General features: G+C 48.2%; 1 protein-coding gene across 1 annotated transcript; it reads left to right on the top strand.

Moving 5' to 3' along the window:
• Positions 1-9,188: 9,188 nt before the first annotated feature.
• LOC144175706 (uncharacterized) lies at positions 9,189-19,198 on the top strand. The gene is made up of 2 exons (XM_077704744.1): positions 9,189-9,414; positions 19,095-19,198. The coding sequence occupies exons 1-2, from the start codon at positions 9,189-9,191 to the stop codon at positions 19,196-19,198; spliced, it is 330 nt and encodes a 109-aa protein (XP_077560870.1).
• The last annotated feature ends 4,828 nt before the right edge of the window (positions 19,199-24,026 follow it).

The following is a 24,026-nucleotide window of genomic DNA, read 5'->3' as shown; positions in this document are numbered from 1 at the left end:
GCGTACGATACCACGTGGAGATTTGGAATCATGCACGATTTAGTAGAATTAGGCATCCGTGGAAGAATGCTGAAATGCCTGAACAACTTTATGGCAAACCGTTCATTTCAAGTGCGCCTGGGTTCAACCCTGTCAAGAACTATGTACAGGAAAACGGAGTCCCTCAGGGGTGTATTCGAAGCACAACACTGTTTGTTGTAAAATTGAACTCTATATCCAAATTAATTCCGAAGTCGTTTATGTATTCTCTCTCTGTTGATGATCTCGAAATAGCTTGCACATCCTCCAATGTAGTAACATGCGAGAGACAAGTGCAGCTAACTATAAATAGACTAACAACATGGGCAGACAGAAGCGGTTTTCAGTTCTCACCACACAAAACAGTAGCTGTTCTTTTTTCACTCAAACGAGTCTTACAGACCAATCCCAATCTACACCTCAAGGAAATCGACTTACCCATACAAAACGAACACAAATTTGTTGGCATAATGTGTGACAGAAAACTCACTTTCCTGCCTCACATCAATATGTTCAAAAAGAAAGCATCCAGAGCTGTAAACATACTTAAAGTCCTGTCCCGAAAACACTGGGGTTCAGACAGGGCCTGCCTTTTACAAATTTACCGCTCGGTTGTACGCTCCTGCTTGGATTATGGCTGCATAGTATATGGCTCAGCCAGAAAATCATATTTGAAACGATTAGACCCAGTCCACAATTTAGGCCTACGTCTCTCGTCTGGGGCTTATAGGACATCACCCATCAACAGTCTTTACGTCGAAACAAATGAACCACAACTCACAGACAGAAGAACAATGCTGACATGCTCATACATCCTAAAGATCCGTTCTCTTCCAAAACATCTGTGTTACCCCATAGTCACAAGCTCCTTGTCAAGAACACTGTTTAATAACAAACCCCAAGCAATTAAACCATTACTTCTTCGGTTCGAAGAAAAATGCCAAGAGCTGAGTATGTTAGATGCATTACCTGAAATTGCCCAGAGACATGACCAACTACCACCTTGGTATACTTGTCCTACTGTATGTGACTTTACACAACACAGTTTCAAAAAACCAAAACACCACGCGAACATATCATGCAGGAGTTGTTGTCACTCAACAAAAAATATAAATACCACACAGCTTTTTACACAGACGGTTCAAAAACATCAGGCTACGTTGGGGCTGCAGTAGTGCAAGGGGAAGGGGAAAAGGTGGTCAGGCTACCTCAATGTGCCTCGATTTTCACAGCGGAATGCTACGCCATTGTTGTTGCTGTAAAAAGAATATTAAAAAAAAAAAATTAAAAAAAGTATTATCTACACAGACTCGCTAAGCGCCATCACAGCACTGAATTACAGAAATGCGGCCCAGCCTGTAGTAGGAGGCATATTACACGATGTAGTGACAGCCGAAGCTCTCGGACACAAAATTATATTCTGCTGGGTTCCTAGCCATATGGGAATTATTGGGAACGAGAGAGCCGACAGATGTGCCGCACAGGCCAGTAATGGAACCATAACTAAAGTAAACATTCCTGACCGCGACTGCATGAACTTTATACGACGTAAACTTCCAGCCAAATGGCAGGCCTTATGGGATATTGAAACTAACAACAAACTGCACACGGTGAAACCCACTATAGCAGATTGGCAAACTAGCAGACATGAAGATCGCTTCACAGAAGTCATTCTATGCCGCCTTCGCATAGGACACACTCATCTGACACATAACTTTCTCCTGATGAAACAAGATAAACCGAGGTGCGAAGAATGTGACCAAGATCTAACAGTATATCATATCCTACTCTCATGTGCGAAATTCGAGGCCATCAGGAAAAAACATTTTCCCCAGTTTTACAAACAACACATCCCTTTTCATCCTAGCTTACTCATAGGAGACTATGCTTTTGTTGAAATTTCCTCCCTTGTTAATTTTCTAAAAGATGCCAAACTGTAAAGAAGCTCTAAATGTTGTAAAAATAAGCAAACACACAAAAGTAAAAGCACTACCACGTGTTTAGCGCATGATAGCCTTAGTTGCTTATGTGCCATAAAACTCCACTCCACACACTCCACACGCATTAAGTGTATCACTCCGTCAAAGCGCCGGACCCGTGACGTCAGTGCGCGCGCGTTTTGAAAGGGGTTTGCTATGAATGCGTGATACCGTCTGCCTTGTCTCACGCAGCTTGTTTGTCGTCACTGGAGTCGTTTATAAGCATATTAAGTCCAAAAAATCACGGGAACGGCTCACGCCATGTTCACAATATTCCCAGTAACGCCCTACTTGCGCCGCGTGGAGAAACATCTGGCTACGGTGATAACGCACACCGGCAGCTTCCGATGCCGTTCTTAAGTTGTCATCGAGTATAGTGCCATTCCTCCTGGTCTTCATGGGGACCAGCAGCACGTGTATACTGTTGGCTGGTTTTTCTTTTTTTGGCTGGGGTGTGTTTAACGTCTGAATAACTTACTGGCCTGAGGAATATTTGAGGGCCTGATTTTTAAGGTCTTCCATGCCCCTTTAAACCGTGGTGAGACAGCTGCGCATACTGCGTAGGTTTGATACAAATTTGTTTTCCTGCGCCAGGCTGCTCCGAAAGCTGGAAAATTGCAAAACTTACGCCAGAGTGCTCCAAAACAGCTGCCCCCTACAGTTTCAGTGGGGAAAAATGCTTACTGGTGGCATACTTTTCCAGCTCCCCCAAGGTGATGCTGTTTGTAGAGGTTTAATTGATTTATCATTCAATAAAAACCTGCATTAAATTGTCCCCGATATAGTTTTTTCGAAAGTCGTAATGTCAGGTTGCACATGTTATATATCTATGCATTTCAAAGTTTTTCCTTCGAAAACCATTTCGGAGTCCTGTAGGAAAAATACTTGTCTGTACTGAGGTGACAAACTACTTGTGCAAGTTGATGAAAAAAACGTGAATTTTTGGAGTGCCGTATCTCCGGAACGATATTATTGGGCATCTTGCTGTGGTAAAGATGTGAAAACATGGCCGCCGGGCGAAGCAGTCGCTTGTGGTTCAGGCAGAGTGCTTTTCGCCAATTTGTACCTTGGTTTTATTTATGGGGGTGGTTGAGTCGTTTGATCTGTTGCGGGAAGTTGCGCGACTTGAAAGAAGGGAGTTCATCAAACACAACATGGCGCCCGCCACTTTGCCTTGAGTGCGAGTCGGGTGCGTGCTTGAAGGGAAATTCCGGACCAATTGCGGTGTTATAAAACGCTGAGTTATTGCGACCTTTCGCAGAGCTTGCGAGCGGCGGGAATGGGATGATCGATACTGCAGATGTGGCTGCGCAGCCTACATCGCCGCAAAATGTTCTTTCAAGCACTGTCCGATAGCGGGACGGGCTATTCACGCTAGCGATAATGGTTCCTTTATCTGAAGTGAAATTTAATGCCAAAAGGGAGGTGGCTAAAGATACCAACGTTACTCATAAAACAATCTTAGTGAACGTCACCTTGGGGATTGAAATAGGAGGGCTGGTGGGGTGCAACGAATACTGTCACCTCGCTTTGCACAACTTTTGCTGTGGCTCTACACTTGTGCGTAAAGACGAGTCTGGGATTGCAAAAATAAAAATTTCGGTATTAACAGGATAATAAAAATGCCTTACGATTGCTTAGTTTTTCAATTCGATATTTTCAACTGCACCCCACGCTGTCAATACAGAGAACCTAAAAATTTAAAAATGGATTGTAAAAAGGTAGTGTAGTTCGTACCTTGTGATACTCTGGGAGAAAAAACTTTATTGAAAGGCAGTTTCAGTGTTATGTACCTTCAAAACCGATAAAAAAGTACACTTTTCCCCTGTGAGTTGGCAAAAATTTGATTTTTTAGGCTCCTAAGGTGACATAATAGATGTCTTCTCCTGCTCCAAATCAAGGTTCTGCTCAAAACTCGAGATTTCGCTGCTTTAAAAACTGCTCCCAAATCTGATTCAGCTGTCTCACCCCTGTTTAAAGCTAGGTCAGCTTTCGGTTGGTCATGTGTTGAGCTATTTCATGTAATGCGCTTAATGACTACTTTGTTAAAAACCCGCCGTGTGGCTCAGTGGCTAAGGCGTTGCGCTGTTGAGCACGAGGTCGCGGGTTCGATTCTAGGCCGTGGCGGCCGCTTCTCTGAAGGAGGCGAAAAGCAAAAAATGCCCGTGTGTACGAGATTTCGGCGCACGTTAAAGATCCCCATGTGGTCAAAATTAACCCGTAGGTAGCCCTTCACTATAGCGCGCCTCAGCGCCTGCTTTGCGTCGGCGCGTTAAACCCTACAATCAATCAATCAATCAATCAATCAATCAATCAATCAATCAATCAATCAATCAATCAATCAACTACTTTGTAAAAGAAGAATGAAGGCGGCTCCTTGTGCTCTTCAAAAAAGAAAACGCTTTATGTTGCAAAGTTCTCTCTAAGATTTCTATCGTGCTTTCCTAGATGCATTGGAGATGTCCCGAAATATCACAAAACTCTCCAAGCGCTTGGAAAAGGGCTTAGCAAGAACGATGCACCACCAACTGCTACGCCTGCACCACAGGTGAGAATTCTGTAGCTTAGGTATGCAACTGCTCAGCAGGTATACAGAGATGTGCAGCTTTAATGGTGAGACCAGTTTGCACCAGTGTTCACTGCCATATTTTCGTTATAGGTGAAGGGGGCTTGCTGGTTTACAGATGTTCGTATATTTGGGCAGTGTTGTACGCTATAGTGCTGTTAACACTTCAAGATTACTCAGGAGGATAACAGCTTATTCTGATCAAGTGTCCCTTTCTCGGCTGACAGTCAGGGAACATATAGTTGTAGTGGCCTTGAGTGGCATCCTTATGGTAAGCGCATAACTTCCGTACCCGCCATTTCTTTCTTTTTCATGTTTCCCTTCTGTTGTATGAGCATTTTATTTGTGAGTTGAATGAGGCAAAGAATGCAGGCAAGTTAGTACATGATGCTAGGGAATGGAAACAGTGCTGTTTCAACAGGACAAAGGAAGCATATTCGAATTTTTCGAACAGTGCAGCTTTAGCCTTCATATTCATTGTTTTGTGTTGATGGGCTTCAATGAGTCAGCTTTTAATTCACTTGCAAACAGTGAGCCAATTGAAAATTCAAATATAATTTGCATTAGCCGATAGTACATTCACATATCCCTATTGAATTATTGAGCCTACAGTATTTCTGAAACAGAAAAATATTGGGTATGCTTAGAACTTTCCAATAATGCAAAATTTAATGCCTGGTTGTACTTTTTGTTGCTGAGGCAATCTGTTGCTTAGGAGTTAGGCATTCTGTTGAACTTTGTGCCTGTGTTGAACATTGTGCCATTCTGTTGAAGTTTGTGTTGAATTTGTCTGTTTAGGGGCCCAGGCCCTTAAACAGCACTTTCCGAAGCTTGTTCCTATTTGCTGGACATCACGACTTACTGGCACGCACTGCATCACCCTTTATAGGAGCCCTTCTGCCATGCTGTTTCCCTTTTGTGGTGCATAATCCCCTGCTCACACTTTCCGCCTCTGGCACCTTCGACTTTTAAGGGGGCGCTGAAGTGGTTTCTAAACATGTGGAATTACTTGCGCAAATTGAATTTTATTGTCCCTAGACCATGTTTCACGAGTGCATTTACGTGACTTGATTAGGTAGCAAAATCAATTTGAAAGGGCTGTCCTCCTCTGTGCATCCTCCTTGCCAATTTCCTATGACGTTTTGTAGGATGCTTACGATAACAGACTTGGCTTGAGTGCGCGGGTTGCCAACCCTCCGACAGGGTCAGTAAGCGGGCCGGTGGTGGGTTGTTGCAATTCGTACGCCAGGTAAAACACAGCCCCAAAAGATTTGTGCTGGGAAGAACGTTCTTGTTTGTTAGTTTGCAAACTGTATCAAGCTTAGTAAAGTTAAGCAAGTCAAAGTAGGTCCTCACAAGTACACATGCAGTGCTTTGCTGGTTTTGCTTCACTGGAGCCGTTAGCTGCATTGCCTGTGTGCCTTGTGCACTAGTAGAAAATCTAAGGCCAATTAATCTAAGGTCAGCAAGGTAATATGGGTACTAGGGAATTGAAATCGCCAGAAAACTTTATTGTAAAGCGTAAAATCAAAGTACGGGAGCCACTCTTGGAGCAGGGTGAACAAGCACAGCGGTCATCAGCACGACCACGCTTTCCTGCCCAAGGAACGCAGTCGCAAGTGATAAAATGGGGACTTAAGGAATGCATACGGCACAAGAGTTATTCACGAAATACTCATCCAAGATGCTCAGAATGTTGAAATTGAAAAAAAAATTGGCTGGCAATTTCGATACTCCCTAATCCGATATTTGGGCGCAGCAGCAGTGCGCTGAGGCACCACTCACTCGTGAGTTCTCTCGACGGTGAGCCCCTGCGGCGGCGGTGCGAAGTGCGTCTCAGGAAGGGACCGCAAACTGCGCCTTAGGCGAACGCACATCACAGTCACGCACACGCCCCCCTCATGTTTTCGGCAAGCGCTGCGCTGTTCAGTGCCTTGTGTGGGCACAGCATACTGCCTGCTCCCCTCCCCCACTGCTCACTATCACTGGCTCGCACTGCCACGGCAAACCGTCCTCCCCTCCCAATTTCACGACACTGTCCTCCTTTGCATTCTTTCAAAGTTTGCTTTTTTTTTCACTCGTCGGTCTTGCCATCGTTCCCACGATTATGCCGACAACGCGGCTCAGCCCATAGACCAAATTGCTGCACCCTAAACCCTATATCACACATAACTCATATCCTTCACAGCAACTTCAGTAGTACGGCCGAGCGGTCTGAGGCACTGGGTGTAGTGCAATTGCAAAGAACAGGTTTGAATCTCTGCTTGGGCTTTTTTTTTCTTGTTCAGTTCATTTTTTTTCTTTTAGGTAATGTTTTCTACACTGAATTCACCATTTTGCGCTGCAACTTTCATTTGTCCACAAGCGAGTTGGCAGACTGCGGGCATACAAGACACCTACTTGTGAGGTCGCAGCGTGTGCTTGACATAAGCACAGACACCTTGTGAGCACAGTGCTCAACTGGCCGACTGTCTGCCTATTGTGCAAACACTTCTCAGCACACGAGGATGAACCAGGCAAGCTCCACAGGATGGGGGCGAAGCGACCCGTATTTGAGTCTTCAATGAGGTGGAGGGTGGTCGGCTACTGTGTGCACCTAGGCTAGTTAACTTTCCGCTTCTAAGTGGTGCTGGCAGGCTTATCGTACCCATTTTACAACTGACAACTTGGCAGCAGCACGGTATGGTGATTCCTGAGATATCGTGACTGGCGAACAGACAATGTCGGATGCCAAGCATGTTGCATGGAACCAGAACAAACTAATTTAAGCTCCACTCTTGGACATTGTCCAATCACATCTCAAAACTAATACGCGTCATATGGCTGTACTTCTTATGGCCGCCGCAAATGTCATTGGGTATTTTTTTCTTTCGTGCTTTATAGATACTGCTTTATCGACTGGATAAACGATGAAAATTGTGTTCATTTTATTTTAGCCAGTTTATTCAATGCAAACGAAAACAGGTTTGACATTTTCACTTCAGTGTGCCTTTAAAGATGAGTCTTTCTTGGGCTACTCAAATGCAAAAATTTCGGTCTGTCTGTCTGTCCCTTGATTTAGCCACCCACCCAAAGTTGTAAAAAATCATGAGTGAGTGGTTGATATAGGTAAAACATTTCCTACCTAATAAATTTAGGAAGATGCTCCATATCCGTCAACATGTTTGAGCAAAAAGAGTGTTAGACTTTTGAAGGAGGACATCAATACATCATCATCAGCCTGTCTACGCCCACAGCAGGGAAAAGGCCTCTCCCATTGATCTCCAATTATCCCAGTCCTGTGCTAATTGTGACCAATTCATCCCTGCAGACTCTTTGATCTCATCTGCCCACCTGTCTTTCCGCTGTCCCCACCCAAACTTACCTTCTTTAGGGATCCAGTGTGACCAACAGTTATCTTGCCTTCGTATTACATGCCCGGCCCACGTCCATTTCTTCTTCATTTCTAGTAATGTGTCCTTAAGACGCGCTTGTTCTCAAACCCACTCCGCTCTCTTCTTGTCCCTTAACGTTACTCCCATTATCTTCCGTTCCATTGCTCGCAGAGTCGTCCTCAACTTAAGTTGAGCCCTTTTAGTGAGCCTCCAAGTTTCTGTCTCGTAGGTGAGTACCAGTGAGATGCGGCTGTTATACACTTTTCTCTTCAGGGACAATGGCAGGCTGCCATTCATTATCTGAGAATGCCTGCCGAGTGCACTCTACCCCATTCTTACCCTTCTAGTTACCTCTGCCTCATGATTGGGATCTGGGGTCACTACTTGACCTACGTAGATATATTCGCGTACCACTCCCACTGCCTCGCCACCTATCTGAAACCACTGGGCTCTCTTGAGGCTATTTGAGCATCACTTTACTTTTCTGCGTATTATTATTCAGGCCCACGATTTTACTCTGCTTGTCCAGTGCGGTAATCGTGCTTTGCAATTCGTCCCCCGAGTTTCTTAGCAAGGCAACACTGTCAGCAAATCCGAGGTTACTGAGGTTTTCTTCATTAACCCTTATGCCCACCTGTTCCCAATACAATGTTATGAATCCCTCTTGTAAACATGTTGTGAATAACATTGGAGAGATTGCGTCTCCTTGTAGGTATTTTCCTGCTTTCCTTAAGGACTACGGTACCTGTGGACCCATTGTAGACATCCTCTAGTATTCTTAGGTAATGCTCGTCTACCTGAGCAGTTGGCGGGCAAGGCAGGAAAGGCAGTTACGTTGCAAGGTGCCACAAGACCGTCGTCTTTCCACGACATTTGCAGCGACGCGAGCGGATGCGCGGCAGATTTTTTTTATACCACTTTTCTTCTCATCCTGACTCTGTGCATATTTGAAACAGTGATTTAACGCTTTCACGTTCAAAAGGGGTATCTTTTGTTCCAAATGTCGAATGGGGTGTTGGCGGGCTTTACTCTTGTATTTTCCGTAATGATAAAGAACTTCGGAGTTTAAAAAAAAGTTTCATCGTCATTTAATTTGCTTTTTTTACTATATCATTGCTGTGTGTTCAGCTTTAATGTTGGCTGGAGGGAATATTATGAGAAAAAATTACTTTGTGATAGTTTTATTTGTACGTTCTTTGCAGACATCTTTAAATGCTGGCATCTGATGTTTCCTTCTTTTTACGCTTTAATATGCAGGTGGACATTGTTGGAGGGGTGACTGTGGAGGCAGTGCTCCTGGAGCGCCTTGAGACTTATTGCAAGGGGCAGCCAACGAAGTATGCCCGCCACCTCCTCCTGTCTGTCGTTTCGGTCGAGGAGCTGCAGGGCAATTCCCTCTCCGGGAAAGTCAGCAACGCCAACAAGGGCACGGAAAAGAAGGAGGGTCTTGACCCTGTGCGGCTGAATTCTGTGATCTGTAAGCAGTCTTGAAAATTTCATTTTGCACTCATGTTGGTGCAGCTCACACAGTGAACGCAATCGTCGTATTTTCACTTATCTCTATGAAGATCGGATAGTGTTTTCCTACAAATTGTGTGCCATTGTCTCCTCCCAAGCTTTGTGAATAATATATAACTATGATTTCACCCACGTATCTGCTGTCCTCGCTGTTGCATCGCAGGGTATTCGCTGAAGTTACGGGTCTTCACAGCGATTTTTTGCGGTTACACAATTTCCATGTTGCAGTGAAGGAATGTTTTGGTGTTATTCTGCTTGCATTAGAGCTTTGGGGGGGCACCACTGCAAAGCAGTATATTAAACTGCATTATCAGCAGTCCAAGGCAATGTGGCGATGTAGCCCATGCGCAATCTTCGAAGCGTCCAACAAGTTTACGTAGCCGTTAGTGCATCGAAGAACCCAACACATCTCTCTAGACTTCTTTTCACTGCACATATCTTCTCACCACACCCGCTAAACATTCAAACCAATGAAGCAAAAACACGGCATTAACAATGCAAGGCTGCGTAGTCCAATGCTCGGCTCATTCCACTAACGAGAGGAGAGCAGAGTGGTGCCGCCACCCGTCCAGCTGCCCGATCCCTATAGGGCATGGAGGAAAGAAAAGGTTAGGAGACGACCTGACGTCACATTTGTGAAGCCGAGTCCCGCCATGACTTGAGCCCACGTTAGCCCAGCACTCTATCCCATCATCCTTTGCTGTTCCCGGTTTGATTTGACTAACATGGTGTCGCCCTGCCCCCCCGCTTCGACGCAAAAACAACTTCGTCATTACTTCCTCGGTGCAATATTGTCACGAAGACAAGGACGATGCAGTTGTCTTGAATGAGAGACACGTTTATTGGAGCGAACTTGTGCTCCCCTAACAACTCAAAAGAATACAGAGGCGGCGAAGCAGCGGTCAACAAAGTGACTTGCGTCGGCGAGCGTCGCAGAATCGAATGCCCCAGCGTCTGCTCTGGAGGCATTTTATCTTTTGGCGCGCGTGGTTCTCGAACCGTCGATTCCCATCGAGAACATTGTAGATCCAAGAAGATTATTCTGTGCTGTTCACGTTAGATCGGAATGTTCTCCCAATCACAACAGATAACACATGCGGCACAGAAAGAAAGAATGGAACACGCGCTTCTCTTGGCGCAGAGATAACACAGACCGGCGCAGCCGCGCGGTAAAAGCAAAACACAAATAAACAAACCCAATGTATGGTTCGCGGCATTACCCCCCCCCCCCTCTAAGAGTGCATCGACCCGATGCTAACATAGGCGACAGTCCGAACAAATAAAAATTAAAGTTCGTCATCGTCCGTAGAAAGGTTTTAAGCGAACCACGTGGACGACTTCGGGCCGCGAGTGTCGTCGTGATGTGCCGGAGTCACCATCGGGGATCACTTTGTAGGTGAGTTGGCCAACACGTCGTAGAATCTTGTAGGGTCCGAAATACCGTCGCAGAAGTTTCTCACTCAGTCCGCGTCGTCGGATGGGAGTCCAAACCCACACACGATCCCCTGGTTGGTACTCGGCGGCTCGGCATCGGAGGTTGTAGCGGCCGGCATCCACCAGCTGCTGGTTTATTATACGAACTCGAGCGAGCTGGCGGGCCTCCTCCGCACGTTGAAGGCATCCTTGGACGTCGGCGTTCAGGTCGTCGTCTTCTACGTGCGGCAGCATGGCGTCAAGCATTGTAGTCGGCGGTCTTCCGTAGACGAGCTCGAACGGTGTCATCTGCGTGGTTTCTTGGATAGCCGCGTTGTAGGCAAACGTGACATACGGGAGCACTTCGTCCCAAGTCTTATGTTCAACGTCGACGTACATGGACAGCATATCCGCAATCGTCTTGTTCAAACGTTCAGTTAGTCCGTTCGTTTGTGGGTGGTACGCCGTCGTTCTTCGGTGATCCGTGTTGCTGTAGCGTAAGATTCCTTGCATCAGCTCCGCAGTAAAGGCCGCTCCGCGGTCCGTGATGAGGACTTCAGGGCCTCCATGTCGCAGCACAGCTTGTCTTATGAAAAACTTGGCGACTTCTTGTGCAGTCCCCCTCGGAAGAGCGGCGGTCTCCGCGTAGCGCGTCATGTAGTCTTTTGCTACGACAATCCACTTGTTCTCCGATCGTGACGTAGGGAACGGGCCCAGAAGGTCCATTTCAATCTGTTGGAAGGGCCTTGATGGGACGGCGATCGGCTGCAGAAGTCCCGCAGGTCTCGTCGGTGGCGTTTTTCGTCGCTGACAGTCACGGCAGCTGCGGACGTAGTGGGTGACTTCGGATGTAAGGCGGGGCCAGTAGTACTTCGCCTTGATTTTTCCAATTGTGCGGGCTGTGCCGAGATGTCCGGAAGACGGGTCGTCGTGGCACGCTTCCGAAATTTCGTCACGAAGGTCTGCGGGGATGACAAGAAGGTAATTCGTTCTCGTTCCGGGGCTGAAATTCTTCACGAGGACGGAGTTTCTCAGGCTGAATGCTGGTAAGCTGCGTTTGAAGGTCCTAGGTACGGCGATGTTGCGTCCCTCGAGGTAGTCGATTATGACGCGTAAGTCAGGGTCGTCACGCTGCTTGGCGGCTAGGTCGGTCTCCGTCACGATTCCGAAGAACGCGCTGTCTTCATCAGAGTCTTGTGCTGGTGGCTCGACGGGGGCGCGGGACAGGCAGTCGGCGTCGGAGTGTTTCCTGCCGGATTTATAAACGACTGTAACGTCGACCTCCTGCAGGCGCAAGCTCCACCGCCCAACACGGCCAGAGAGGTCCTTCAAATTGGCGAGCCAACACAGCGCGTGGTGGTCTGTCACAACCTTGAATGGTCTTCCATACACGTATGGGCGAAATTTTGAAATCGCCCATATCATTGCCAGGCACTCTTTGTCAGAGGCAGAGTAGTTTTTCTCCTCCTTCGACAGGCCACGGCTGGCATACGCGATTACCTTTTCGCACCCGCTTTGTTTTTGGACGAGGACGGCACCCAAGCCTATATCACTGGCGTCCGTGTGTATTTCCGTTTCGGCGTTTTCGTCGAAATGAGCGAGGACGGGCGGGCTTTGCAGGCGTTTTTGCAGCTCGCAGGATGCTTTTTCTTGGTCGCTGTCCCAGCTGAAAGGAGTGCTATCTTTCGTCAAGCGCGTGAGCGGCTCTGCAATGCGTGCGAAGTTTGCGACGAAGCGCCGGTAGTATGCGCACAGTCCGAGAAATCTTCGCACGCCCTTCTTGTCTTTCGGCCTTAGGAAGTTCGCAACGGCTGAAGTTTTTGCTGGGTCAGGTAGGACTCCCGTGGCGTTGCCGACGTGGCCGAAGAACTTGAGTTCCTCGTACGCGAAACGGCACTTTTCAAGCTTTAGCGTTAATCCCGACGTACGAATGGCCTCGAGTACAGACTCCAACCTTTCGAGGTGTTCGTCGAAAGTCCGGGCGAATACGACAACGTCGTCGAGGTATACGAGGCAGGTGTGCCACTTCAGGCCAGCTAGCACCGTGTCCATGACTCGTTGAAACGTTGCTGGCGCCGTGCACAGCCCGGAAGGCATCACCTGGAACTCGTATAGGCCATCCGGGGTTATAAATGCAGTCTTCTCTCGGTCTCTCTCGTCCACATCAATTTGCCAGTAGCCGGTCTTCAAATCCATCGATGAGAAGTACTTCGCATGGCAGAGGTGGTCGAGGGCGTCGTCGATTCGTGGCAGGGGGTACACGTCCTTTTTGGTGATTTTGTTCAGTCGCCGGTAGTCAACACAGAACCTTAATGTGCCGTCTTTTTTCTTCACGAGTACGACCGGCGCAGCCCACGGACTTTTCGATGGCTGGATTATGTCGTCGCTGAGCATGTCGTCGACTTGAGTCCGGATGGCTTCCCGCTCGTGTGAAGAGACGCGGTACGGTGACTGTCGGGTAGGTCGGGCTCCATCTTCGGTTATAATTCGGTGCTTCGCTAGGGGTGTCTGACGTAATTTTGAGGTTGCCGAAAAACACTCGCTGTAGCGATGGAGCAAATCCAGCAATCTGTCCCGATTTTCTTGCGGCAGCGCCGCGTTCACGTCGAAAGGTTGCGGCGGATTGGAAGCATCTGCGCGTGCGCATTCAAAGTTAGCGACCGCGATCACTTGACTTGCTTCTTGCGTTTCTTCGAGGAACGCAATTGCAGCGCCCTTGTTTAGATGCTGGTACTCCTCGGTGAAATTGGTGGCCAAAACATGGGATTTGCTTTGCTTAAAGCGCGCAATGCCTCTTGCGACGGAGACACCGCGGTTGAGAAGCAACCTTTGGTCACCCTCTACGATAGCGTCGATGTCAGGAGCAGCATCCTCACAATAGACGGCGATCATCACGCTTGTGCGGGGTGGCAGGGTAACGTGATCGTCGGCGATCCTGACAGCAGCACGGTGATCGGGGTTCGATTCCGGCATCATGGAGTGATCGGAGAAAAAAGTTATCGACTTCGTCTGCAGATCGATTATTGCGCCGTTGTCCGTCAAAAAGTCCATTCCGAGAATTACGTCGCGGGAGCAGTTAGGCAAAATGACGAACGCCGCTGGGTACGTCGTGCCGTCTATGGTGACGCGCGATGTGCACGTTCCACTTGGCGTCACGAGGTGGCCTCCTGCTGCGCGTATATGTGGACTGTCCCATCTTGTCGCAACTTTCTTCAGCTTAGACGCGAATGACCCGCTCATTACCGAGTAGTCGGCTCCCGTGTCAATGAGGGCGACTACGTCAAAGCCGTCGATGGACAACTGGAAGTCGGACGCCGCCTTCCTCGAGTTCCGGGTGCGTCGGGGCGTCGCGTTTAGGCTTGTGCGTGTTGACGGTCGGGCACTGTGCGTCGTTGTCCTCTCAGCGGCAGCCTCGGTCATGTCGGGTACGCGTCGTGCCGTGTAGCTGTCGTCTTGTTCGGGACTCTCGTACGGGGTTAGGTCGGGTCGTCGGTATGAGGGCGTGTCGTGAATCGGTGTCTTGGGCGCGTCCTTGCGTCGTTGGAGGGTTTCCAGTTTTTCGCCGTAAAGCAACTTCACCTCCAGAAGTTGCTTCCTTTAGTTTCCCCCGCGTGGGCTGGGGGACCTTCCACGTGAGAACTCGGCATTGCTACGGTGGTTCGGCGACTGGTATGGGTAGGGTGACGGCGAACGGTTGAAACGGGCTGGTCGACGGCTGGTGTTCGACAGGTACTCTTCGATCTCCGATGGGCGCTGGCCAGTTCGGGGGCAGGGTGCGTCGACGGAGAACCCTCGTAAACCGAGCCTCCTGTAGGGGCAGCGACGGTAGACGTGGTCGGCCTCTCCGCAGTGGTAGCACAGCGGACGATTGTCGGACGTTCGCCACACGTCGGTCTTCCTTGGGGCGGGGGGTTGCGCCGCAGGTGGTCGGGCCGGCGGGAGAGGACGACGGTACGGAGCCTCGTGACGATAGGGTGCAGGTGGGCGAGGGCGATGTACAGCAGCCGTGTAGGTCAAGGCTTGCGGCTCGCGAGGTGCTACTGGCGTCGTTGAAGTTCCCAGCGCTTGCTGCACTTCTTCTCTAATGACGTCGGTAAGGGAAGCGACTTGTGGTTGCGGCGGCGTCGGGAGCAGTTTCCGCAGCTCCTCCCTCACTATTTCGCGGATAGTCTCCCGTAGACTATCTTCGGGAATGCGCACGTTGTCGACGCAATTCGCATTGGCCATGCCAACATAGTTCCGGTCGTACTGCTTAGCACGCATTTCAAGTGCTTTCTCGATGGTGCTGGCTTCGGTCACGAATTCTGCGACGGTCTTTGGCGGATTTCGGACAAGTCCAGCAAACAGTTCCTCCTTCACACCGCGCATCAAGAAGCGTAACTTCTTTTCATTCGTCATTTCGGGGTCCGCGCGGCGGAATAGCTGCTTCATCTCCTCAACGAAGATCACGACCTCTTCGTTGGGGTGTTGTGTCCGAGTTTCAAGCAAAAGCGCAGCTCGCTCTTTTCTCACAACGGTAGTGAATGTCTTAAGAAACTCCCTTTTGAAGTGAGTCCAGTCGGTCAAAGAACTCTCATGGTTCTGGAACCAAGTTCGAGCAGCATCTTCTAAGTAAAAGAAGACATGCCGGAAAGTTTCTTCGTCGTCCCACCTGTTGAAGATGCGGACGCGCTCCAGCTTCTCCAACCATTCTTCGGGGTCTTCAGCGGGGGCTCCCCGGAACGATGGCGGTTCCCGGGGCTGCTGCAGGACGATTAGCGACGTTGTTTCTTGCACCATGGTGTTGGTTGCAGCGTTCCTTTTCTTCTTCGTCTTCTCCGGTAGTAGACCGGACTCGGGTGCTAAATCTTGCAGGCGGAGGCTGGCTCTTGTTGGACTGGCTTGGCGGCTTCCCGAGGTTGTAGTGGGCATGAAGGGTGCGTACCCCGCACCTCCACCCGATGTCACGAAGACAAGGACGATGCAGTTGTCTTGAATGAGAGACACGTTTATTGGAGCGAACTTGTGCTCCCCTAACAACTCAAAAGAATACAGAGGCGGCGAAGCAGCGGTCAACAAAGTGACTTGCGTCGGCCAGCGTCGCAGAATCGAATGCCCCGGCGTCTGCTCTGCAGGCATTTTATCTTTCGGCGCGCGTGGTTCTCGAACCGTCGATTCGCATCGAGAACATTGTAGATCCAAGAAGATTATTCTGGGCTGTTCACGTTAGATCGGAATTATCTCCCTATCACAACAGATAACGCATGCGGCACAGAAAGAAAGAATGGAACACGCGCTTCTCTTGGCGCAGGGATAACACAGACCGGCGCAGCCGGGCGGTAAAAGCAACCACAAATAAACAAACCCAATGTATGGTTCGCGGCAATATCATGTTCTAAGCTGTTGATTTCGCCTTCAATTTACCCATTCTAACCCTCACCCAAAGTTTCAATCGAAAAACGGCTTTCGTTTTTGAGATAGAAGGACGATTTTTCAGCCCTTAAGCCTGGCAAAGTAGCGTTTGTCGTCGTCATAGCAACAGGCTCGCGGGATGGCGAACGCATACGACGAGAGCATTGTTTGGGGTCGTACAGCACTGCGGTCTTTGCGCGCTACGTCTCAGCAGCGATAAATTTCACTTCACTTCACAACGAAGAAACACAAGGTGAGCAAAGAACGAACTGTGGCTCTCGCCAACGCTGAGCGAAGGGGATTTTCCCGGCAGGTCCTCGGCGGCAGCGGCTCGCTCCGCCGATCTTGACGCGATGTAAGCGCCGCTGCGGCCGGGGTACGAGTTAAGGCCGCCTCTGAAGGCAGAGTTTTCAAACTGGCCTAATCTAAAAACGTTTGTCGTAGCGACTGCGCTGGTTTGCAAGCGTAGCGAGGCAGCCACATACCAAGCACCTTAAAAATTTGTCCGTTCTATTCGCCCAGGTTTGGCCACCACAGTTGCAAAAAAGTAAGCAACATTGTCTATGGGCTCAAGAAAATTGACGTCACTTCCTCCACACTTTTTGCAAATTTGCAATGCATTGGGATGCTAGGGGCCTCTCCTGAGTATTCTTTCCCCCATGCTGTAGGGAATGCAAACTCAAAAGAAAATATCTGAAGGTTGTGTTACATGCAGCCTTTAGACTTCGTGAGCAATTATTAGTGGTTTATAGCTTACATACTAACTGTGAAAGCATGCATAACGCGCGCAGTATTTGCATATTTGTCTCTTCTTTAAGGTGTACTGACACAAAATTTTCGTGTTTTTTTTACTGTAGCTACCAGCCCACTAATCATAGAACGACACATTACGGAATTGGATAGCAGCATGTGGTGGTGGTGGTGGCAAAACGTTTAATGAGCCAAAGGGAATTGGTATGAGGGTGTGGTTAGCCTCCTAACTCCAAGAGGCCTCTTATCCAGGCTGCCTCCAGTGCGCACCGCACCAGGGCGGCCTGGCGCTCCGGTGCGGAGCTGGTCAGCTCGGACTCCCAGTACTCAGGGGAAGGAGGGGAGGGGTGGGGATGTGGGTTCTGGGGGCAGGAGAAGACGAGGCGGTAGGTGTTGAAAGGGATGTGACAATGTGGGCAGTCAAGTGGAAAGAGAGAAGGGGAAATGTGGGATAGAATGATGTGGTTAAAGTAGGTTTCGGTCTGTAGTCAGCGGAGGATGTAGGCCGGTTGGGCGGTGAGGGAAGGGTGGGGGGGCGGGTATCGTCGCCAGGAGTTAGTGTGGTGGGAGAGGATGGAGTTGTACGTGGAGTCGAGAGGTGTCAGGGCTGCTGGGTCGGGGGTGGGAAGTTATTTGGTCGAGGCTAGGCGAGGAAGTGCGCGGGCTGCGGCGTGGGCCGCCTTAATCCCTGCTAGGCCGGAGTGGCCTCATTTACTCATGTCAGGTTTGGTTTCGAAAATACGAACACCGAGGTGGCCGCGATGACAGAATGGCACTCGTGCCATTACCGTCCTTGTCACACCACTGCCGGGGTGGGCGCGCGCTCCCAGAGTGGCCGTGGTGTCCACTATCTCCGCGCGCTGGGCAACATGACGTCACTCCCACAACCGTGATGTGATACACAAGGCGGAAGAGCGCGTGCCAACGGCAGCCAGCGCGTTGGCCATTTCAGGGTAGCCCCCACGCCAGCAGTTTGGGGCAAGAAGCAGGTGGCATTATGCTGATGCCATTTGTGAAACGCTTTTAGTTCTGACCTTTTATGTGCACACAAGAAGGAAAGTTGATTCAAAGTATGCTACATTGGACGGTTACTGTTGAAAGTTGCTGGGAGATATCTCCAGTTACAAAGGAAGACTTTTACATAGTCATCTCAGCTTGGAAATTTTGTGCAAGTACTCATTTAAGGGATAAGAGCCAAAAGAAGCGAAGCATAGCATTTAGTCTTACTCTACTTCGTGGTTAATTCCTTGCTGTGCTGTGCTGAGGTTAATTCCTCGTGTTTAATTCCTTCCTGTGATTTGCTAAACATATTTATATATGTTCAGGAACATAGTTGTTACATGAGCATGAACTTTATATTTTGTGATAGTGGCACTCAATCTTCTAATAAATGCTTTTTTTAGCGAACAAGTGAGTATAGACATTATACAAGCAGGTTTGTAAGGATGCATAAAAAATCGGCACAGCCTGCAGATTTGATTGTTTGGATGCTATATCTGCCTGAAGACTAAGAGCAAAAAATCGCAAATGTGAATGTTGCAAGTCCCTCTTTCTGTTGTCCGTCTAAAGTGGAGAAAAGAAAAAAAATCGGACTGCGGTACCGTGTGGATCCTCATATAACTTCAACCCCAAGGTTGGCGGCAGCATCGCCATTGTGTTGTGACCACTGTTGTCTGCAGGGTTTGGGACATGTCAAGGACGCGCTAGACTCTGGTCGGGTATGGGAGGCACATGTTTCATCAAGATTTCAAGCACATGTAGCGTGACTGACGAGCACTGTAAGCTGTTTTAAGTTTACAGAGTGCCAAGCAGCGCAGTTGTATGTGCACTGTGCGGAGTCCCGGCACAGTTTGATAGATGCTCTGACCACTGGCCTTGTTTGCCACGACTGATTTGTAAACAGCACAGTGGTGCTGATCGCTGTCCTGACCACTGCTGCCTTAATTGATATCCCCAACCTCTTGCCTTGATTTCCTGGAACTCATCATGACTTTAAATTTAGCATTAGAGTAGCTCATTTGAAAAAATATATTACATCTGATGTGTTCTATCCAGATGCAAGTTTGCTTTTTCTTTCCTTTCCAGCTTACACGTGTGCCAAGTTCGGCGTGCCGCCGCAAGCAATCAAGGCCACCCTCTCATCCCTTGTGTCGAGGGAGATCAAAGCTCCTGTGCAGCCTAGCACGTAGTATCCTAAAAAATAAATCTGTCATCAGTCACTGAGTTTTGTGGCTGCTTATATTTCAGCAGCTTTGACTGGCATGCCTTTCAGCTGGCTGTCGCTGTCTGACTAAATTTACCCATGACTATTGCTGTGGTGACTCCATGCGACACGGCCAAACATATACCTATTTTGCCTAATAACACTTGCAGAAAAATGTACAATGATGTGTAATTATGAATTAATTTGTAATGAAAACCTAATATGTGCACATAGTTCACAGAAATGCCTTGCAAATGTGACAAAAACGCGTCAGGAAGTACGCAGAATTAAACTCCATAAGAATACGTCATGAAGTGCATAAGATGCCACGAAAACCATAGAGGTGCATCGAAAAGTACATATAAATCCACTTAAAAACACTAAAAATACGTCATACCTTCTACAGAACTTCACTCGCCAACCTCTCTACAGAGACGCCATGGCCAAATACTTGTTGAAACACGTCAAGAGTTGGTCAAGAAATCCTTTACAAAGTCTACAAAATCTCTATAGAAAAAGTAGACAAAGTTCTAGAGGAATACATCATAAATTCTAGAGAAATTCGCTCGTCCAACTGTTTACAGAAACTCCGTGGCCAAATACTTGTTGAAACACGTCAAAAGTTCGTCAAAAAATTATTTGTAAAGTCCACAAAATCTCTATAGAAGGTGTGGACAAAATTCTACAGAAATACATCAAAAACACCACAGGATTTTTTGTAAGAGCCCTTAGGTCCAAATGTATGACCCTGAGCGGGATGAGTTCATTGACCTCGAACTAAACGACGAGGTACCGAACAAGGCAAAAATAAAGATTTCGAGGAAAATGACCCCTGCAGCAGCTGTAAGTATTCTGTGAACTTGCATTTCTGAGTCATTGGCAGAGTGTGAACGTACAGCGTGGCCATGCTTACACGGTTGTTGTGGGCCAATAAATGAACGCACGCTTATTGAAAGAAAAAAAAGAGGAAGAGAAGTCCCCTTGACATGCCTGGAGGCCTCGGTCAAGAGTCGGAAAAGGGATAGGAAGTAAGGAGTGGGGAGAACAGGGCAAGAAAGAAACCTAAAAACAGTCCTCAGTGCCGGCTTCTCTGATGAAAATCAGCAGAGTGCCCAGCCGGTGCTACCTGTGAGGTGGGGATCCAAGTAGATTAACCCGAAGTTCATAGTCTCCCAGTCGTAGCGGGCCAAGTGTCTTTAGGCAGCATTCTCTAGGAACACTGAGTGCCGAGCATTCCCACAGGAGGTGTAGCGCGCTGCACAGGGCTTCGGTGCCACATTTCTGGCAGTTCGGAGAGCTGTACGGGTTTCCACGCCCGAATAAATAGTGAGCTGTACTAGGCGTAAGGGCCGTGCCCGTTCTTATAAGCCTTAGCCTCACTGTTTCCCATCGGCTGAATCCGAGGGACAAGGGGTTGGCGTCTTCCGGAATAATGTTTTGAAGAACGGCCTTCCGCTTGGCCGTCACCAAAGCAGCACCGTGTGTCGATGTTGGCCTACGCATCTGAATCACCGGGTTCTGAACAGTCTTGTTCGGGGTGAATACGAAGTTGGTCCCGGGCAGTTCTGTGTGCCCCTTCACTGCCTTCAATCCCTTAATGTCCAGGGACCCATCGCATTGGTATTGCAGGTCACTCTGTTGGCATTCAGCCATGAATTTTTTTATTCTGCGGACAGTGCAACTGGTAGTTTCGCGTGAACCAAGGGCGCGAAGTGCGTCCATTGAATCTGTGTAAATTATGTGTTCGGGAGGGCCGAGGGTGCTTGGATGTTTTTTGCATGTTCAGTCAAGGCAAGCAGGATGGCCCTTAGCTCGGCTTCTCGGCTGGAAATTTTGACAAGGCGCACGTATACATTTGCGCTTCGGTCTGCGAGGCTATACCAGCAGGGTGAGGCGCGGTCATGTTCAACTGCGGTGTATACATGCGAGGTACGATTTGCTGTGGTATCACTGTCTCCACTGGCTAGTTCTAGGAGGCGATCTTCAACGTTCCTTTTCCTTCGTCTTTGGTTGTCGTGACCAAACAAATGCCTTAAAAAACTGCATAAAAAAGTGTTCACGAACATCACCCACTCTATTGAAAAGTTTACTCACGATTTTGTGCAGCCCTCAGCCGGTCACCTCAGCCGGTGAATGATTAAAGGTAAGTAACACATGATTTCTAGTATGAAGTATTTTATGTGCACTGCTCAAGAATATAACTGATTTTAATGCTGTATTTACTTTTTACAGTGCTAACAGAGCACTGGGTGCCGTGAAGGAAGTACCTCTTCAAGACAAGCAGGACTACCTGAAGTTCAACCTACCATCCTTTGAACCGTATGAGAGTGTCTTGAAGCGCAAAACACCGATCAGCCGCCCATTGAGCCACTTTATCGTCAACAAGCTCTTCCAGACCTGCTATGGCATAGTTGTGTACGTGGTGGAATTGTTTTTGCTTAGCAGTTTAATTATTTTTTTTATCCAAAGTTTGCTTTGCAGTATGTAACTTTACAGATTAGTGGCTTTTAATGTACTGAAACAGATTGTTCTTAGTGAAAAAGCCTCAAGGGCTGCAGGGATATAACCCAAGGAACCAGTTTTGATTTCAGCTCTATCAGCCATGCTGGAGAGTGCGTGTGTCGTGATTCCGGTGTCCAAAAGATATTTATATAACGGTCTGAATCAAAATGGTGTTGTGTTCAATAAAAATAGTGCGTCTCTGATGCTGCAAAGTTCGCTAATCATGTGGCTTTTTTTTGCTCCGAGCTACTAACCTGCCAGGCTAGTGCCACGTTTGGGGATAAGTTCTTCATGATTTGTCGGCATTTAGACGGGGAAATTGTGTTTTTCACTTATTCTTTTCCGGCTACTCTTTACGTGATGCAAATATCTCCTTTGAAGGTTTAGTGGCTTCAAAGACGATAGATCAATTTCTTGCTGTGGCGGCTGCTTTTATGACGGATGCGAAAAGCGGAAATGACGCCGTGTTTCACATTTTGGCGCACGTTAAAGATCCCTGGGGTGGGGGGCAAAAATATTCCGAAGCCCTACACTATGGCGCCGCCTCATCTTCTGTGTAGCGCCGGTGTGTTAAACCCTACAAGAAATCAAACAGGTTTAGTGGCCTAAAAGTGGTGCTGCTGTACACGGGTGCACAGGTTTGATCTTGGCGGCAATGCTTGTTTTTCTTAATGAGGCAAAAAAATGCTTGTTCATTCGAGGTTTTCGCTTGGGTTGAAGGCTTCCAGATGGTCTTAATTATTTTTGTAACGCTCCACTATAGTGGGCCTCGTCTGTGAGACGATGCTCTACTTCCCAAACCCTACTTAAAAAGGGCACATTAAAATCAGGCATGACATATTTTGTAACTACGGCATATATACCACTTCTTGGCATATGAGCCACATGGCATAAAAGTGCCGTGACTGCTTGTTCTGAAAATCTGGGCAGCTTTATATTTGTGGTCGTAATGGTTGTGCTGCTTCAGCAAGCTCTCCCACCCTTGTAAATGTAGTTCATGAAACTACACTTTTTAATTAAGAAGCTATGAGTAATTAAACCTTCCAAACAACTTCGGAGGTAAGTAACCTTAGGTAAGATGCCTTGAGTGGTTGTAATTGCTGTGTTTGATTTTCGTGGTTGGTTGGAAGTCTGAAAGGGATATTTTCACCTCTTTTAGGTACCCCTCCACAACCTGTACAGGGTCGCTGTTGAAGGGCTTGTGGCCACATATCCCCATTTGCTTGACCACGTAGATGGCACAAGTGGCGTGGTAAGCTCCGCAGATCTCTGATGGTTGTCTCGAATTTTTCCTTTTTGTGCAGCTGCTTAGCGCATATTTTCAAATTTCAACAGGGCTTGTGGATCACGTCGCTCAGAAACAAATTCAAGAACGTGAGAAAGGCAACAGAGAACTGCTGTGCCGAAATGATCGCAGTGCGGCAGAAGCATATGCACCCAAAGGGCAAACAAGCTGTGATACTGGTCAACCGAACAAGAACCTCTGCCGGCTTGCAGTCCGTTCTTGGCTGCAGTGCTTAATGTTATTGCGATATGGTGTAGTTGCAGGGCTTTGGACCGCGCAGCAGCGCTACCTGCGCGGCGGCGGCGACTACGACGCCATATTTGAGGTTGCACTCAGCCGCGCGGGCAGCGCGTTTCCCGAAGCAAAGCGTGGTTTGCAGTGTGGTGCTGGCAAGAAAGTTTGTGCGGACGGTTTTTTTTTTCTGCGTGATTCGTGGGTTTGCGAATGCCTCGTCGTAACGAGCAGCTGGCATTGTTTTCGGTTTGAATATCCGGACTGAGATTGACCCGAAGCTGGCGGCGTGACAAATTCAAGCGCGCCGGGCTTTTTTCTTTTTTTCCCCGCTGTTTTGAAACGACGGCTAGGGCAGTGCTTGAAGTCTGCGAGTCTTCATTCGACGAATTCCTAAAGAAGTTATTGATGATATGGCTAATCAGTACCGAATCTGTTGGAGCTCGTTTCACTCAGGTGGGCCCCGGGACAGTCGGCATCGGAGCTTTCACCTCGCACCTCGTCACGTGTTTGAAACATTACGCTGTGATTAAAATGTGCACAAGTTAAGGTAGCGAGTGTACTTTATGGATGAGACGAGCCATGCTGGGCTACTTCAAGTGTTGAGGTGAATGCATGCGCGCATGAAATGTCGCTTCACGTGCTTCCCAGGTATTTGCAGGCATTCAACCTTCTTTCCTTCCTTGTTCAGTTCTTCTTCGTCGCCTTCGACTGTTCTCTAATGACCAAGCGTGTTACGTGATCAGACACTAAAGCTTCACACTGAGTACAGTTTGACTATTTCAAAAACAGCGCA

Source organism: Haemaphysalis longicornis, unplaced genomic scaffold (genome assembly GCF_048455015.1).
Source record: "Haemaphysalis longicornis isolate Haplotype H1 unplaced genomic scaffold, Haemaphysalis longicornis Haplotype H1 scaffold_3, whole genome shotgun sequence".
Lineage (NCBI taxonomy): Eukaryota > Metazoa > Arthropoda > Arachnida > Ixodida > Ixodidae > Haemaphysalis > Haemaphysalis longicornis.
This window is presented reverse-complemented; position numbering and strand designations above follow the sequence as displayed.

Coding starts and splice junctions, on each gene's coding strand:
- LOC144175706 (XM_077704744.1), top strand. CDS start 9,189: ATGCAGGTGGACATTGTTGGAGGGGTGACTGTGGAGGCAGTGCTCCTG. Junction 9,415..19,094: donor GCGGCTGAATTCTGTGATCT/GTAAGCAGTCTT, acceptor TTTCCTTTCCAG/CTTACACGTGTGCCAAGTTC.